The sequence below is a fragment of the Berghia stephanieae genome, chromosome 6, assembly GCF_034508935.2.
Source record: "Berghia stephanieae isolate SIO BIC M18660-M18661 chromosome 6, UCSD_Bste_1.3, whole genome shotgun sequence".
NCBI lineage: Eukaryota > Metazoa > Mollusca > Gastropoda > Nudibranchia > Aeolidiidae > Berghia > Berghia stephanieae.
In genome coordinates this window covers 30,635,789-30,653,288 of record NC_088365.1, presented here as the reverse complement: position 1 = coordinate 30,653,288, position 17,500 = coordinate 30,635,789, and the positions used below count along the sequence as shown (strand labels likewise).

General features: G+C 40.0%; 1 protein-coding gene across 1 annotated transcript in view; it reads left to right on the top strand.

The window, feature by feature from the left end:
• Positions 1–13,559: 13,559 nt before the first annotated feature.
• Positions 13,560–17,500, top strand: part of LOC144974839 (solute carrier family 22 member 4-like) — a 50,134-nt gene continuing 46,193 nt past the window's right edge. Inside the window, exons 1-3 of the mRNA XM_078918180.1 lie at positions 13,560–13,630; positions 16,947–17,129; positions 17,483–17,500. The exon at positions 17,483–17,500 is cut by the window's right edge and continues 211 nt beyond it. Of these exons, the coding sequence (XP_078774306.1) occupies positions 13,583–13,630; positions 16,947–17,129; positions 17,483–17,500 (249 nt within the window). The 5' untranslated portion in view covers positions 13,560–13,582. The remainder of the gene's footprint in view (positions 13,631–16,946; positions 17,130–17,482) is intronic.

Below are 17,500 nucleotides of genomic sequence, written 5' to 3'. Positions count from 1 at the left end.
AAGCTTTGTATGAACAAGCGTCTAGTGCTGTCTTGTGTGATAACCAACTGGGACACTTTTTAAAAACATCTGTTGGTGTCAGAAAGGGCTGCATACTGTCCCCAACCTTATTCAATATATATCTTGAACAAGTAATGCAAGAAGCATTACAGTATCACCAACCTACAGTCTCTATAGGTGGCAGACAATTATGCAACCTGCGGTTTGCAGATGATAAAGACCTTATGGCCCACAGTGAACAAGAGTTGCAAGAACTTACTGACCATTTACACCAAGCGGCATCAAGATATGGCATGGAGATCAACACTTCCAAATCCCAAATCCTAGTGAACAGCCAAGACACTACTAGAACACAAATTGTCGTGAATGGTGAAACTATTCAAGAGGTAATATCCTTTAAATACCTTGGAGTGCTGCTCACTGATGACGGAACAAGCACGTCAGAAATAAAAGCTCGACTGGACATGGCTACTGCAGCAATGGCAAGACAAAATAAAATCTGGAAAAGCAACATAAACTTCAAGACAAAGCTTAAACTATTTAGTTCTCTGGTACTGTCTGTACTCCTCTATGGTTGCGAGGCCTGGACCATGAATGCTGACACAGAAAGGAGAGTTCGCGCATTCCAGCTCAAAGGCTACCGATAACGACTAAAAATATCATATTTGGAACATAGGATCAATGTACTTGTTCTGGACGAAGTAAAAGAACTGGCAGGAAGGCAAGAACCACTACTTGCAATGGTAAAGAGAAGGAAATTGTCTTGGTTTGGTTACCTCGTAAGACACGAAAGCTTATACAAGACAATATTGCAAGGCACAGTAGAAGGCTGCTGAAGAAGAGGAAGACAGGGGAAAGTATGGCAGGATAACATTAAAGATTGGACAGGATTGACTTGGAACAATCTAATGAGGAAGGCCCAAGACCGTGATGAGTTGCGTCGAATCGTGAAGCCTGCATCCCGAGAGTCCCTCCGACGACCAACCGGTCATGGGATAGAGTGAGAGAGTGAGTTTAATAATTTTACGGGATGACATTAGCGGTTAAAACTTTTAACGCTTGAGATGGATCAAACTTTTCTTGTGATCCGAGCTCGTAGTATTTGGGCCACAATCTTTGTGTCCAACTCCGTCAATTACACTTACAGTCTTGTTAAAGCAATTCTAGATAGATAGATTGAATATTCAGATGATGTGTAGTGGATACAACGTATGTATGTCAATTCCATCCGAAAGATAATTTAAATTTAGTTATGTAGACTAAGGAATTACTTTCCAAGATTAGATAAAATCCAATGAGAATTATGATTTTTTCTAACCTCAAGATTGAATTTCATTTGTGATTGTTTTGCAATTAGAAGGTGAGCGTGATTTTAAAATCGTTTTCCCATTATTTATTATTATTATTATTATTATTATTATTATTATTATTATTATTATTTTATTATTATTATTATTATTATTATTATTATTATTATTTATTATTATTATTATTATCATTATTATTACTATTATTACTATCATCATCATCATCATCATCATCATCATCATCATCATCATCATCATCATCATCATCATCATCATCATCACCAACATCATCATCATCATCATCATCATTTATCATCATCATAATCATTATGATCATAGTTGCTTTGTCTGGCCGGCTAGTCTTGGCGGGACAAAATGCCATTTGCCCAACTTCTATGATACCACATGTTCTATGAATATATACAGTTTGTTGATACATGAAGAAGAAAAGAACCCTGATAACGCTTATTTTGTAATGATAGTATTATGAAATTATCTCTAGGGAGGTCCTTCTGTTTATTTTATATATCTGCTAATCTGTTTATATATTATCGTGATGATTTTATTATTTATTCATAATATATTTATTTATCCATTGTGTTATGTTCAGCGTTTTTTGAGATTCATCTGTACTTTTTCTCACCTTATTTTCTTTTGAGTCAATTTTGTTGTATTCTTGTGCAGTTAAAATGACGTTTGCAAACGAAAAAAAAGGACTGTGTCGCAAACCATGCTGTTTTGAAAAATAGGAAGAAAAACCAAATTATCGTGCGAAGTTTAACATCTACCTTCTCAACGTTCTTGCTTCTACCCCACACGGGAGCGCAATACTCCGCGGCGGAATAGCATAGTGCCAAGTCGGACGTCCTCATGAGCGCTTGGTTAACACCCCAAGTTGATTCCGCCAGCTTCCCCATAACTGACAATCATGATCTTGTTTTTGTCATCAATTCAATTTTGAGGCTAGTTACCACAATGGGTACCTGTTGGACAGGTGGCAAGTCCACTGATGCAATGGGCGTGCTGTTAAGCATGTTCTCGACCGAAGCCGATTAACTGCCACCCAATGTCTCCTCTTGCTGGTGGAAAAGCCTGGCATCTTCTCCCGCAGTTTGGAAAAGTAGATGTCCCCGAGGGATTGAATTCGTCAAAACTGACTTCATTTCGTATATGCAGCTCGTACCGAAGCCAGGAAATCTACGTAGAAGGGTTGCTGGGACTTATTTTGGCTCGAAACGAGAGCAACCCCATTATGCCCTTGAGAAGGGTATCCTAATTCCCTCTCTCTTTAAGATAGTTGTTTGTAATCGTCTCCCGCGGACATCGGGGGGCTGGATTGCTGTCATTATCGGGTCCTATTCTCTAGGCGTTGTTGTCAGCGTTCCCGACACTATGTGCATGGACTTGCGAAGTTTAACATCTACCTTCTCAACGTTCTTGCTTCTACCTCACACGGGAGCGCAATACTCCGCGGCGGAATAGCATAGTATCAAGGCGGACGTCCTCATGAGCGCTTGGTTAACACCCCAAGTTGATCCCGCCAACTTCCCCAGAAGACTGTTGCATTTCTCTATCTTATGGGCACTCCTTTGAGATGCTGCGACCCAGTGGCACCCCCAGGTATTTTGGATTCGGCTCATATGGGAGAAGCTTGTCCCCGACGAGGACGTTCAGTTTACGGGTGTGCAAGCCACTGCATAGGTGAAATGCAATGGCCACGGTTTTGGAAGTGTTCTTCATCAGATACTACTTGTCGAAGTAGGCTTTGTGTCTGGTGACGTCCTCGCTGAGTACGCTCTCGAGACGGGCCCACACAGCCTCAGAGAGGAAGTGTTCGGCGGGTCGCTAATGTAGACCTTAAACAACATTGGCGCCAGAACAGAACTCTGAGAGACCCCATTCTTCAGTTTCCTAACTTTACTCGTAGTGTCTACCAGCATGTCGTGGAATTGTCTTTCCCATAAATTGAAGAGAACAACTTCAAGGTCTTTTTGCACCTTATGATCTTTGCAAGTTTGAGCATTAATCCTTCGCATTAGACCGTATCGTACGTCGCCGATGGGTCTATAAATACAGCACCAGTTTACTATTTCCTATTCGTGAATGAAATAGGATTACTATATATATTAGGTACCGAGGATTGATTAATTTAGTCTCGGGTTTCTTTGTTGAGTCGAACAATCTGGGTTTTCCTAATATAGGCATATTTTAGGATGGTTAGACTTAGGCTGTTTTCACTCGTGTTATTCGCTTTTGGAACAGTTATAGGTGCAACACGCCAAACTATGGAACCCTCTTGTGATGTTTCAGACATAGCTTATATGTCCAGGATTGCTTATCATTTTTACTGTCAATACGACTCTATTGACCTACGGGACTTTAGGGGATCTTTTGTCCTGACCAGGAGGTAGTGTGCACTGAGTCACCTGTCGCCGGATCGTTTTTTTACCGTTATATTTGAGATATCTGATGCTTGAGGCTCTGTCTAGGTCTCATCAGCCAGATTGTTTGTATCAAGCAATCTTTATGTAAGACCCACATAAGTTACAGACTTTGGCTGCTTAAGCCTTTGGCACTGGACCGGAGATAGTATATACTAATTAAGTCATCTATCAATAGTTCGGTTTTCTGCCGTTTTTAGCTCTTTTGGCATTTCATATATAAGATATTTGAGCCGATTTTATGTCTCATATGCTTGGGTCATACAATAATTTTGTTTTCTTTCTCGTGTAGAGAAATATCTATGCTGCTTCACTCGTGCTATTTGCGTTTGGAGCAAGCATGGGTAAAGTTTGTCAATGCCCTGAAATTCTCTTCCTAGGTTCCGGAAATAGCTTATATGTCCAGGATTGGTTATCCTTGGTTATTGTCATTACGACTCTCATGACCTACGGGACTCTCGGTGCTTAATCTTTTGTCCTGGCCCGGGGGTACCGGTACTAAGTCATCTGTCACCGCACGGTTTTCTGCCGTTGCATTTTAGATTACCCCGACCATAGTTGTCAGGTGCTATGCACTACGTCATCTATCCCTAGCCGTTTTTGGTGTTAATCTATTACAATTGCATTATATGCTTGCTGATCGGACTGTGTCTGTCTCTTGATTTGGATCATGCAGATAATAGAAACCTTTATTTCATTTTTCATCAGGTGAGAGAGAACATATAATTATTGGATATTTACACATTGCATATGGATTGTTGGGTTTGGATAGGGATACCTATGAGGTCTCCACTCGTGTTATTGAGGTTTGGAACAGTCATTGGTGCAAATAGTCAGTGTTAAGGAACCCTCTTGTGAGGTGATTAATCCTTTGTCCTGGCCCGGGGGTAATAATGAGGAAGGGGATGAGGATGCTAAGATGATGAGGAGGGATAGATTGGTACGAAGTACTTGTATTGTCTGAGGGGATGGGAACGATTAGGAAGTCGCCGAGGATGAGGATGAGAAGAAGGAGACGTCTTGGGAGGAAGAAGATGATAATGAGGAGGATGATGATGAGGAGGAGGACGTTGTGATGATGAGGAAGATGAGGAAAAGGACGCTGATTATTAATATAGTTGGCTATTATGTGAATCAGGTTGCTCTCTGAATGGGCCTATCCGAGGTTGGTCAACCTAGTCACATGGGGAGGGCGTTATTTATCTTTTTCTTATGGATTCTTTCGGATGATCTCTGACCATCTGTTTCTTCTCATTGGTCATTTTTCTCGGCTGTCGAGGTTTCTTTATTGTGTGTTACTATATGACTTTGAAGTCTCATATGAATTCACATTTTGACCAATTAATAATAATAATAATAATAATAATAATAATAATAATAATAATAATAATAATAATAATAATAATAATAATGATAATTTAATGCATCCCAAAAAGGAAATGTTTTTGTACAGATGGACGTGTTATAATTTACACAATAAGATAAAAAGATAATGGAAATATGATGATTATATAAACAAGGAGCGGTTCCACAACCAGAGCAGTGCTTTATATGAATAATTTCAACCCCGTTAAATTAGTTAAAACTGTCAGTATAAATTGAAAATTGAAAAGAATGCAAAACAAATAAATTAAAAAAAAATAATATTTACATTATTTGGAAGTAAAAAGTGAAATAAGTATATAAAATGATTATTGCTTGTTGTTATAAAGCCGAATACTGGACGGCAGAAAATATTTTCTGTGTCTCTCTGTTTTTGTTGAAATAGAGAAAGGGCGACCACTCCTTTCTGACATAATAACTGATGGTCTTAGTGGATGATGCTGGTCATTTAATATTTTAATTATTTTACTAAGACAAAATTTCTCGTATAAAAGATCAACATCGTCAACATCATTTATATAGTATTTAATGGATTTTTAAATATTTGAATTTATTTTATTCCTTTCCACTGATAAGCAATTGCCTCCCAAATCTGTTATACAAAATGACAATACACTTTCGATTACTGCTTTATAAGATAATGTGCAGGTGGTTTTATCTGTTCTAAACTGAGAAAGTTTTGATAAAAATAAGTACGTCTGCACATCTTATGCTTAATTATTTTCAAGTGTTCATCCCACTTGAGCCTGTCATCAATCGTTACACCGAGGTATTTGTAGTGAGGAACTCGCTGGACGAATTGGTCCTTTAATTTTAACGGTTCTATCGGTTACATCACTCTCCTGAAGTCAATCACTAGCTCATTTGTCTTGCTTATGTTAAGCTATAGGTGGTGGGCATCACACCATGACACAAATCTATTAATTTCTTGTCTATAAGCCACTTCGTTGCCGTTTGTTATAAGGCCTTGAAGAGCGGGGTCATCTGCAAACTTTATTAAAACTACACTCAGGTTTTGACTTCTACAGTCATTCGTGTATACTGTGAATAATACAGGGGATAATACACAACCTTGAGGAGCACCAATATTTGTAGCTATACAGGAAGATATGTTTTGTCCTAATTGAACATATTTTGGTCTCTCCGTAAGAAATTCGAGCACCCAAGCAATTATATACTTGTTTAAATTCAGACTAGTCAATTTTTGAACACCATCTGAGGTTGCATTGAACGCTGAATAAAAATCTGCAAAAAGCAATCTGCAATAGCTCTTAGCGTGATTTAGATGCCTGTAGATATTGTTTGTAAACAACAGAATGGCATCCTCTACGCCACGTCCTGGTTTGTACGCAAATTGATGATTATCAGTCAATGGCATAAACTGGTTCCGAATTTTAACAACGTTTTTCTAAAGGTTTCATGACTATTGAAGTAAGTGCAACAAGTCTGAGATCGTTCATTGATTCAAATATTTCTTTTTCTTTGAACAGGAATAATTTTTAAAGTTTGCCAAATGTCAGGGATCGAAACTCATAGGAGGGACATGTTAAAAATATGTGTATAACTGGGGGAAAGCTGATGGGCGAATTCTTTTAATAATTTTCCTTTCAATCCATCCCGCCCAGCAGCCTTCCTCTCGTTTAGTTTCGAAAATACAAATCTCATTTCTTCTTCACTGACCTCAATAGTCATTTCATCTTCCAAAGCCCTGGATCGATGGATTTCGATTTCAGTTCAATTTTACAATACAATTTATAATTTAATTGGAAACTGATGCGATTTCGACATTTATTGCTTTCTTAATGAAAAACGATTCGGTTTGTAGTGATAGCCAGATGAATAATGTTATGATTTTAAGAAATCTAGGCGTTTAAAGGTTGAAACATAGGGTCGAACGGACAAAGGTGTTTATATTTTTGTGATGGCAAGAAGTACAGCTTTTTAATGTTTGCCAAAATTAAATATTCTTTGATTTTATAATTTGGCGATTCGTTTTTGACAACACATGAAATTATAGTCTCTTTACTATAATAAAGAGTTGTGATAGCATTGTGACTAGGAATATAATATGGTGAATGATGAATAAAATGACAACTCCCCCCCCCCCGGAATCCTCATTTTTATTAAGATGAAAATTAAGAGCATTTACGGTGTTTAAAATAGTATGAAATGTGTCACCAGAGAGATCGAGCGTTTATTCAGTACCTCAGAACGAATCAAAACATATTTACAATGTGGTAAGCCCTCGACTGTTTTGACCGATTATCTCAAGAAGGCCCAAGTGTCAAAAAAATGGGACAAAACGAAATGATCAAATAGAGATAATCTCATAGTGTAAAAATCTGGATTAATAGATTTAATCTACAAATTAATAGACATAAAGTTGGATAAAGATTATTTTATTAATATTACTTATTTGAATATTGCGTATTACCATTGTAAACTTTCAATTTTATTTTCCACGACCGTGCAAGACTCATAGGTGACGTTGTTCATTATTTTCTTTTTGTTTTTCTGTGTTTTGCAACGGAAAATTCATAATGAAAGTAACTAATGAAGGTATTTGTAATATGTGCGGCTTATGGATATCTAAAGACAGACAAAATGACTTTATTCTTTTTATGCCAAAATATCGAGATGGCTTCCCAATTGACCAAAATGATTATAAGATGTTTTGCCAGTGTTTGGCAAAAAGAATCTGTAAATATAAATGGTTCATAGTATTCAGACAGCCTGTTCATAGTGCTTAGCCACCTGACATTCCTTTAACCAGAGTCGTTTTTTTTCCAAGATGAGGGTAATTTAAAACAAAAGATATTTGAAGAACGAGTTTTCTGGTTAAAGGCAGCAGCTTCTAATGGTGTCAACCACATATTTGTGATGATTCATCCAGGTCTCAAAATTATCCCTGCAATCATGTACGGTCGCGAAGCCCCCCGGAAGCTTCGCAACAACGCAACGTTCAACTAGATACACTGCGGTTTCGGGCTCTTGACCAAAACGGGAACATGTTGGACAGGTGGCAAGTCCCCACTAACGAAATGTGGATGAACAGTACAGCCCCAACTGGGTGGTAGCGACCATAGGCCAATCATCACAAACCTCTATCATCAAAATGAAAACAAAACACAAACTATCCCAAGATGGAACTACAAAAGAGCAAAATGGGAAAGCTTTGAACAACTTACAGACAGCCACTGCAAAAACGTAAACTGTAAAACCAAGAATGTCAACAAAAGTGCAAAAGAACTGACAAAGGCCATCCTAAAAGCAGCAAAAGAAAGTATCCCAAGGGGAGCAAGAAAAAATTATATACCACTCTGGACAGACGATCTTAATCAGTTAAGTAATGAAGTATCGGAAACAAGAGAAAAGGCTGAAGCAGACCCCTGTGATGACAATATTGCAGCGTATAAAGAGGCAGAAGCTACCTTTAAAAAAGAAATGGCAACGACATCCAAAATGGCATGGAAAGAAAAAACGCATAGCCTTAACTTCGAAAAAGATGGAAATAAACTTTGGAAACTTACAAAAGCCCTAAATAGAGAACCGAATCACTACGCCCCTCCCGCTTTGGAAAAAGAAGGAGAACTTGTCAGTCCACAACAAGCTGCAGACCTATTCATGGAGCAGTTCAAAAAATTTAGTGACAACACAATAGAAAAAGAACTGAAGAAAAGAGTTAAAAAAGAATGCAGAAAACAAAAAAAAAAGGAACTCAAGGAAGCCATAGATGAAGTAATGACAAAGAAGCTAACTATGGAAGAACTAGAAAGCTCTCTCAAAGTGTTAAAAACAAAGAAATCGCCAGGCCCAGACGAAGTAACAGATGAGATGCTTATCCATCTTGGAAAGACAGCGAAAAAGAAGCTATTACAACTCTACAACAGCACTTGGAAAACTGGTAAAATACCAGATATATGGAAAAAGGCTTTTATTGTCCCAATTAAGAAAGAAGGAAAACAAGCAAATAAAGCCGCAAATTACCGACCTATAAGTCTTACAAGCTGCATGTGCAAGCTGGTAGAAAGAATTATCAACTCCAGACTGATGTGGTATCTTGAAAACTATAATGTGCTTATAAATGAACAAGCTGGTTTCAGAAGACACAGGAATACTGAAAATCAAGTAACCTACATATCCCAAGAAATAGAAGACTCGTTTCAGGATGGAAAGAAAAAATTGTGGTATGGGTGGACTTTAAAAAAGCATTCGACAAAGTGTGGGAAAAAGGTCTGGTATATAAACTACAAAAATCAAAAGTATCCCATAACATGCTCAACTGGATACAAAACTACCTAAAAACAAGAAAGGCAAGAGTAACAACACAAGGTCACAAAAGTAGAGAAGCAAAACTGAAACATGGAGTCCCACAAGGTGGAGTACTATCACCTACACTATTTCTTCTCTATGTAAATGATATAAGAGAAACACTATGTCGAGGAGTGAAAATGTCGATGTACGCAGATGACCTAGCTCTGATTAGTTCTGACCAAAACTTAATCAAGGCACAACACAGGATGCAAATCACACTGGATAATATCAAAGAATGGACTGACAACTAGTGCCGCGCTGAGGACCGGTCCTATTGGACCGGTCCTACGGTCTTTTAGCTGTGAACCGGGGATCGGTCCCATAGTGAAGACCGGCGGCGGTCCTCACTTCTTATCACCTTTCAACTAGTGCCGCGCTGAAGACCGGTCTGATCACCGTCGGTCTCGCGCCATAGCCTACTACTTCCCCAGCGATTCGTTGCCTTCGGTTGCCTATCTTCCACCAATCACCACCCATCCCACTTAATTAATCGCACCCACCCCCCTTTGCCATACACTAAACGACACAGACGACCATACAGGCAGACGACCACCAACCTCCACTCCGCAAACCGCCCTTTCGTGTGTGAGATGGGGGAACAGGAGGCGCACGCCTTGGACGATTCCATTATACGAGGTAAATTTCAAAATTTACTACACCATAATGATCGCAATGACAATGATCTATGGTGAAGGCATGACCCCTCTTCTCTAATGGGTTATTGTTTGAAATGTATGTGACTACTAAAGATGTGTGTGTTTGTGTGTGTGTGTGTGTGTGTGTGTGTGTGTGTCGAACCTAGCAAGTAGCAAATCCGATTTTTTGTTTTCTTTTGTCCATCTCTTGTCACCACTCCTTTCTATCGCAGTGTTGTCATTTAAAATAATACAATAATATTAAAATTTCGTTTGGTGTTTTTACTAATCAAATAATATGAGTTTCATTAGTTTCTTCCTTCCAAAAAACCCAGTTATAACTTCTGAATTTTAAAAAAGTCCAATAGAATATTTGGGGACCCCGATAGCTCAGTTGCTAGAGCACTCTCTTTATACGCAAAGGGCCAGAGATCGATCCCGGGTGCAGTCGAGTTTTTTCTGAATCCCTGTCTACTCAGCAATGAATGGGTAGCTGAGTTTGTTAGATCTGGCGAAAAGTCACCATCGACCCCTCTTATTACCTCATCCACCCCCTCTTATTATAACTTCACGTCTCTCTCTTACTCTTCAATGCTCGATGCCCTCTAATGTGTGTGTGTGTGTGGTGGGGGGGGGGGGGGGGGGGGGGGGGGGGGGGGGGGGGGGAGGGGGGGGGGGTAGGAGTTGCGTGTGTGTATCAACGCCACGAACAACTCGATCAACGCCTTGGGCGATGCCATTATCTCCGTTAATGGGGATAAATTTCAAATTTTATTAAATTATCGAAGTAACAATGAAGTACGGTGAGCAAATAAAGAAGGCATCACCCCTCTTCTCTAATTAGGTTACAATTTGAAATGAGTGTGACTACTCCGTGTGTTTTACTCCTGTAGACCACGGTTTTCATCGTGTAGCGGTCTTTAACGGTTCAAGAATGAACGATCCCACGGTCTCAAAGGTCAAACCGGTTCGAATTTCCAACAGTCTCTCAGGAATGTTCAATGTCGAAAAGGACCGGTCCTAGGACCGGTCCTTGCGGTCTTCATTTCCCAAGGACCGTAGGACCGTGGTCCTTAAGCTTGCCAAGGACCGCCCTGCACTACTGACAACTGGGCGATGAAAATAAATGCAGTGAAGACAAAGTTCACAATATTTAGCCTCTCCCCAAAAGATGAAAAAGCAAAGCTACGTATTGAAGACCATGAATTGGAAAAAGACGACGCACCAAAATACCTAGGAGTCCATTTTGACCCAAGACTAACATGGAAAAATCAAATCAGCAACAGTCAGAAAGTTGGGGTAAAGCGAACACAACTCTTGAAAAAACTAGTTGGAACAACTTGGGGAGCTAGCTCCGATATACTGAAACAAACTTACACAGGATATGTGAGACCAGCGCTAGAATACGGGATATCTGAATGGGGAAACTGCTCCAAAACTCAAATGGAAAAACTGGACAAAGTGCAAAACAGCAACATGAGGATAATAACTGGAGGAATGAAATCGACACCGATACATGCAATGGAAACCATAACAGGACTTACATCTCTATCAGAAAGAAGGGAATCAAAAATTTTGAAACAATACACAGACGTGAAAACAATGACAGATCAGCCTCTTCACGCTAGAGCGCAACAAAAGAAAACTAGGCGGCTGAAAAGATCACACTTTATTGAAAGAGCCCAGCAAATTGAAAAAGATCACGAACTTGACGAAATAATGACCCAAAAATGCAAAGCAAATATCAGAGTACCAATTTGGAAAAGGCAAAATCACTTGAAAATCAAGACATCCGTTGGTGACATTTCAACAAAACAAAAACACGGCGAAGAAATCAAGAAGTCTGTACAGAAGTGCATAGATCAAAACTACCCTGAAAAAAAAATGGACAAGAATCTATACCGATGGTTCATGCAATAAAGAACACACGTGTGGGGGCCTGGGAGTGCACATCGAGTACACAAATGGTCAACAAAAGGAGATCAGCAAACGGACTGGTACTCGCACTTCAATCTACAAGTCAGAGGCAGATGCAATCCATGAAGTTGTTAAGCAAATCCTCTCAGAAAATGAAAAACCAAGACACATAGTGATTTTAACAGATGCTAAGAAAATTCTGGAGGATATAATGATGTCCTTTGCGGATGATATAGACGCCTTGGTGGAAGACCTCATGAAGCTAAGCAAGTTTACCAACATTGTACTGCAGTGGATTCCAGGACACTGTGGGATACTTGGAAATCAGATCGCTGACCAACTGGCAAAGGCAGGCAGTCGCATGCAGCAACCCTCCCCAACGTACTCAACAGGAGAAATTAACAAAATGGCCAAATTTATCCAGTCTCAGAGATGGAGAGAGAAGCACCCAGAATACAACATGAATGACCCAATCAAGGTACTCGACAGAAAGGAACAGGTCATCATCTTCAGACTGAGAACTGGACACAACCAGTTAAAGGAACATATGTGGAGGATGTCCAGAGCAGGTGCCTCTGGACAATGTGACTGCGGACTTGAAAATGAAAATGGACATCATGTCCTAATGGAATGTCCAAGGTACAACCAGTTGAGAAGGAACTTCTGGCCTGACCCAACCCCATACTCAAAGAAGCTGTACGGCAGTGAGGACGACCTCAGGACCACTGTGGGCTTCATTCACCAGACCGGACTGACCATGTGACGTGACGGGAACGAAGAAGAAGAAGAAGAGAAATGTGGATGCCATGAGGCAGGTTCTCGACCGAAGTCGACACCCAGTGTCTCCTCTTGATGGCAGAGAAGCCTAGCAACTTCTCCCCCAGTTTCGAGGAGTCGATGTCCCCGCCCCCTCGAGGGGTTTAAATTCGTCCAAACCGACTTCCATTTCGTATATTCATCTTCAGGTACCACTTGTCAAAGAAGGATTTAAGTCTGGTAGAATCTGGTTACGAGAAGTCACTAAGGACTGTCCGCATAACCAGCAACGGTTCCCCGTTTGCTCCCTCGTCACGAGGGTGAGGTCAGGAGTATACTCCTTCTTATGGCAGGTGCCCCTGAAGGTACCCTTGGCTGTAGGACCATACACTAGGTTCAGGTCGTTAAAGTTTATCCATGTACGGAGTTGTCTACCTGCCTCATTGCAATCTCGGTAACCCCACTCGTAGGAGTGGCTATTAAAGTTTCCCAGACAGATGGCAAACCACCGGTTAAAGACGTTTGGGGCGTCCAGAAAAAATTATTAGAAAATTCCCATTGTATTCTCTCCGTAAAGAGAGAAAAATGATTGATATAAATAGAGCGAGCTTTTGTCTCAATTTTTTTCATGGTCAGGACGAAGACTCCTGGGACAATTCATGTGTGCTTGTCAACACGCTTAAACAACTGAAATTATAAAGAAAGTCAGTGTTCTCTGAATAATATCATTTTGTTTTCCGTTTTAAATAATAGAAATCCAGCCAAGATAAGAATGGAGGATTTGATAACTGAGTGTGGTGGGTTTGGAAAGTACCAAGTTTTTTTGACCATGAGTATTTACTCACACATAATGGCAACTGGATGGAGCATGCTTCAGGTAAGTCATGGTTTTCATTCATATATAAGATCTAGTAAGGAAATGTCGTCTTGTAGTATGCCACTCGCCTTTGGATCGGAAGGTCCTGTGCATAGTTCTTGGAAAATGCTCGTTACTAACATTCTCTCACCGTGCTCAAGTGTAAAATGAGTACACGACCATTAACGGCGTTGTCTCTGTTGGAAAAAAAATATTGTAGTATAACCTTAATAAGACGTGCTTTTGAAATTGAGAAAGTTGTATGAAATAATTTATGTTTATTTTTATGTTTGATTTATCAACACGAACTCGGTTTTTTTTACCTAATAATACAGATGAACGGTTTCCCTATGCCAGGTGGAGGAGATTAAGATTTTCCATATGATGGGCGAAGAGGTCACATTTGTTGAGTCTTCTCTCCTGCCTATATCTTTTCTCCCCCCCCTCTCTCTCTCTCTCTCTCTCTCTCTCTCTCTCTCTCTCTCTCTCTCTCTTTCTCTCTCTCCCTTTCTCCCTCTCTCTCTCTCTCTCTGTTCAGGATTGAGATTGCTCGTCTGTACCTGTTCCTGGCAGTGAATTCCTTAGTTGAGAGGGAAGCCTTTAAAATCGTTTCTCTTTTAAATACTATTATTCGAGTATTTGTAAACATTCATTCCAGGATCCTCTTATTTGTGCCTGGATGAGACTTTTAGGCTGTGTCAAAATAGACACATTGTTAGATTGCTCGTAGAATTTTCTGGTTCCTACGTGAACCAGTCCACTTTATCTTACTTTTTCTTTCGTGCTTTAACTTCAGATCTAGAAATTTCCCTCGCCATCGCCCTTTTTTACTGGCGTTGAAATGACTTTAAAATGTCACAAGCGCCGTGAAACCCCTAAAAACAAACATGGACTATCGATTAAGAAGAAGGTTTTGGACGTTTAGGCATATTTGGGGTCTTAACCGAGTATTATAACCTGAATATCTTATAGTGCCGCGCTGAGGACCGGTCCCAAGAACCGGTCCCACGGTTCATTAGCTGGGACCGGAGGACCGGTCCCAAGGTGAAAAACCGTTAGCGGTTCACTTCTTATCTTTCTATTTGAACGGTCCCAGCGATTCTCGTTTCTTTACTGTCTTTTCTCGGTCATTTTCTCGGTTCTTTTGCCTAGGTCGTTCGCCTAACCATCCATCCCACTTAATTAATCGCACCAACCCCCTCTTGCACATACGCCCTCTTGTGTGTGTGGTGGGGTAAGAGGGGCCGCGAGACGCCTTGGACGATTCCATTACTCGGGGTAAATTTCCTAATTTACAACACACTAATGATCGCAATGACAATGATCTATTTTGACGACATCACCCCTCTTCTCTAATGGGTTATTCTTTGAAATGAATGTGACTACTATAAGATGTGTGTTTGTGTGTATGTGTGTGTTCGTGTGTGTGTTTCGAACCTAGCTGGTCCGATTTTTTTTCTTTTGGCTATCTGTTGTCACCACTCCTTTCTATCGCATTGTTGTCATTTGATGATACAATAATATTTTTATTTCGTTTGGTGTTTTAACTAATCAAATGATACATGTCTCACATACTATAGCTTTCTTCAAAAATAACAATTATAACGTCTGTATTTTTAAAAACCACCATTAGATTATTTGGGGGGCCCGATAGCTCAGTTGATAGAGCACTCTCTTTACACGCAAGGGGCCAGAGATTGATCCCGGGTGCAGTCGAGCTTTTTTTTCTTCTGATCTCTGTCTATTCAGCAGTGAATGGGTAGCTGGGTTTGTTAGATCTGGCGAAAAGTACTTTGGGATAGACAGCGTCCTATCCAAAGATATAATTTTTTATTTATTAAAAAAGAAACAAAAAACGTGAGCTTTTATATAGAGCAATATCCACTAAATGTGCTCAAAGCGCTTTACAACGGGTCCCTGACTAATAGCAACACGTAACATGTAGAACGAGACATGACGCCTGTTAGGCGATGTTACAATTTTTTCCGACAAAGACAACAATGTTGACGACCAGGTACTCATTTTACACCTAAGTACGGTGATAGGATGTGAGTAAAGAGTCTTTCAAGAACTAAACTAGGCGCCGAGCGAGGCTCGAACCCAGGACCTTCCGATCCGAAAGCGAGTGTCATACCACAAGACCACATAGCCGCACGAAAAGAGAAAAAAGGAATGGAGACAACAACAACCCCCCCCCCACAAATAATTTAAGAAATCAAAACAAACTCTTCCCACTTCCCATACTTTTGGTCCAGCATGTCACAGACACAAAATAATCACAATCCCTTTTCCTTTCACTCCCTAACATTGACCCGACCCGCTCCATCAATCTTCGCAGACATACAAACACACACACACACACACGCACACACAAACACATGCTTAATGGATAGTGTTATAGCACTATTTTCATGTTTTGAGGCAACACGCCTTCTCCGCCCTCACTTACACTTAGCGGTTCTACAGCCATCTACTGCAGGACCGGTTCCTATCGTATGACGGTCCCAAGTACGCCTTGTGATTGGCCAATGTCGAAAAAGAACCGGTTCATTGACGGTCCCACGATCCTTGTGAATGGCCAATGTCGAAATAGAACCGGTCCTTGCTGTTCACATTTCCCAGGGACCGTAGAACCGGCGATCCTAAACATGCTTAGGACCGCTCCGCACTAGTATCTTAACCGTGCGGCTATGTGGTCTTGTGGTATAACACTCGCTTTCGGATCAGAAGATCCGGGTACGACCGTGGCCTTCGTAAAGTTATGGCCTGACACTGACCAAAAAATGACGACAAACTGCCAGTCTTTTGCCACAAAAGAAAACAAATCAAGAGGTGTATTCAATAGTTCAACCAATGAATTAACTTCTTTCCATGAGCTCTACTATCGACAACTCACTAGGCGGTGCAAAAACCAAAATAAATAATGACGTCAAACTGCCAGTGCTTTTGGATTTCAGTGTCAGGCTATAAAATAACGATGGCTACGGTACGAGTTTGGCTCGGCGCATAGCTGAGTCCTTGGAAAAGGCTCTTTACTCACATTCTCTCACCGTGCTCAGGTGTAAAATAAGTACCTGGCCGTTAACAGCTTTGTCTCTGTCAGAAAAAAATATGTTACGAGTTGCTGTTGGTCAGGGATCCTTTGTAAAGCGCTTTTAACACATTTAGTGAATAACGCGCTATATAAAAAAATCTCAAGCTCGCTCAAGTATTATTTAATATTGAATATATTTGGTTACAAATATTGAATTTTGAAATTATTTCTTTTAGATGATATAGAGTAGAAAGAAAGTTTCCTCAGCATACAAGATAATTTACTTATTTCTATACGTTTCAGATGACCTATGCAGGTTTCGTTCCTGCTTGGTACTGCGTTCTAGGAGCTCAAATGGGCAACTCAAGCTACTACACCAACGATACGTTGAGGCAATGCTCTATCAATAACACTTATACAGGCCACCGGGATGAGGATTGTCAATCGCATTATTTTGATGGTCACGCCAGAACTATTATAACAGAGGTACCTATAGTCTTTATTCTCTGACATAATGTACGACTGTTTGTTATAACAAGCACACCATTTCTATTTTCTTTATTTGACCAGACATCTTCTACTTCAAATATCAGTCCATTAAAATGACCCACAACTTGTTCAAAAGTTATCAAATTTGAGACGTAAATAGAAGAGTAATAACATGAATCAGAAAAGAGATGGGGAATATTTTTAAAAAAATGATTACATCTTAAAACTACAGAAGCCAGAGAATCTTAAATTAAAATATCTTTATTATTGTAAATCGAACTTATCTTGTCTTATTATCCTTTCACATGCTTTTTAAAAGTAAACATATCCATAAAATTGAAATTCCACAGTGGGATCTTGTGTGCGAC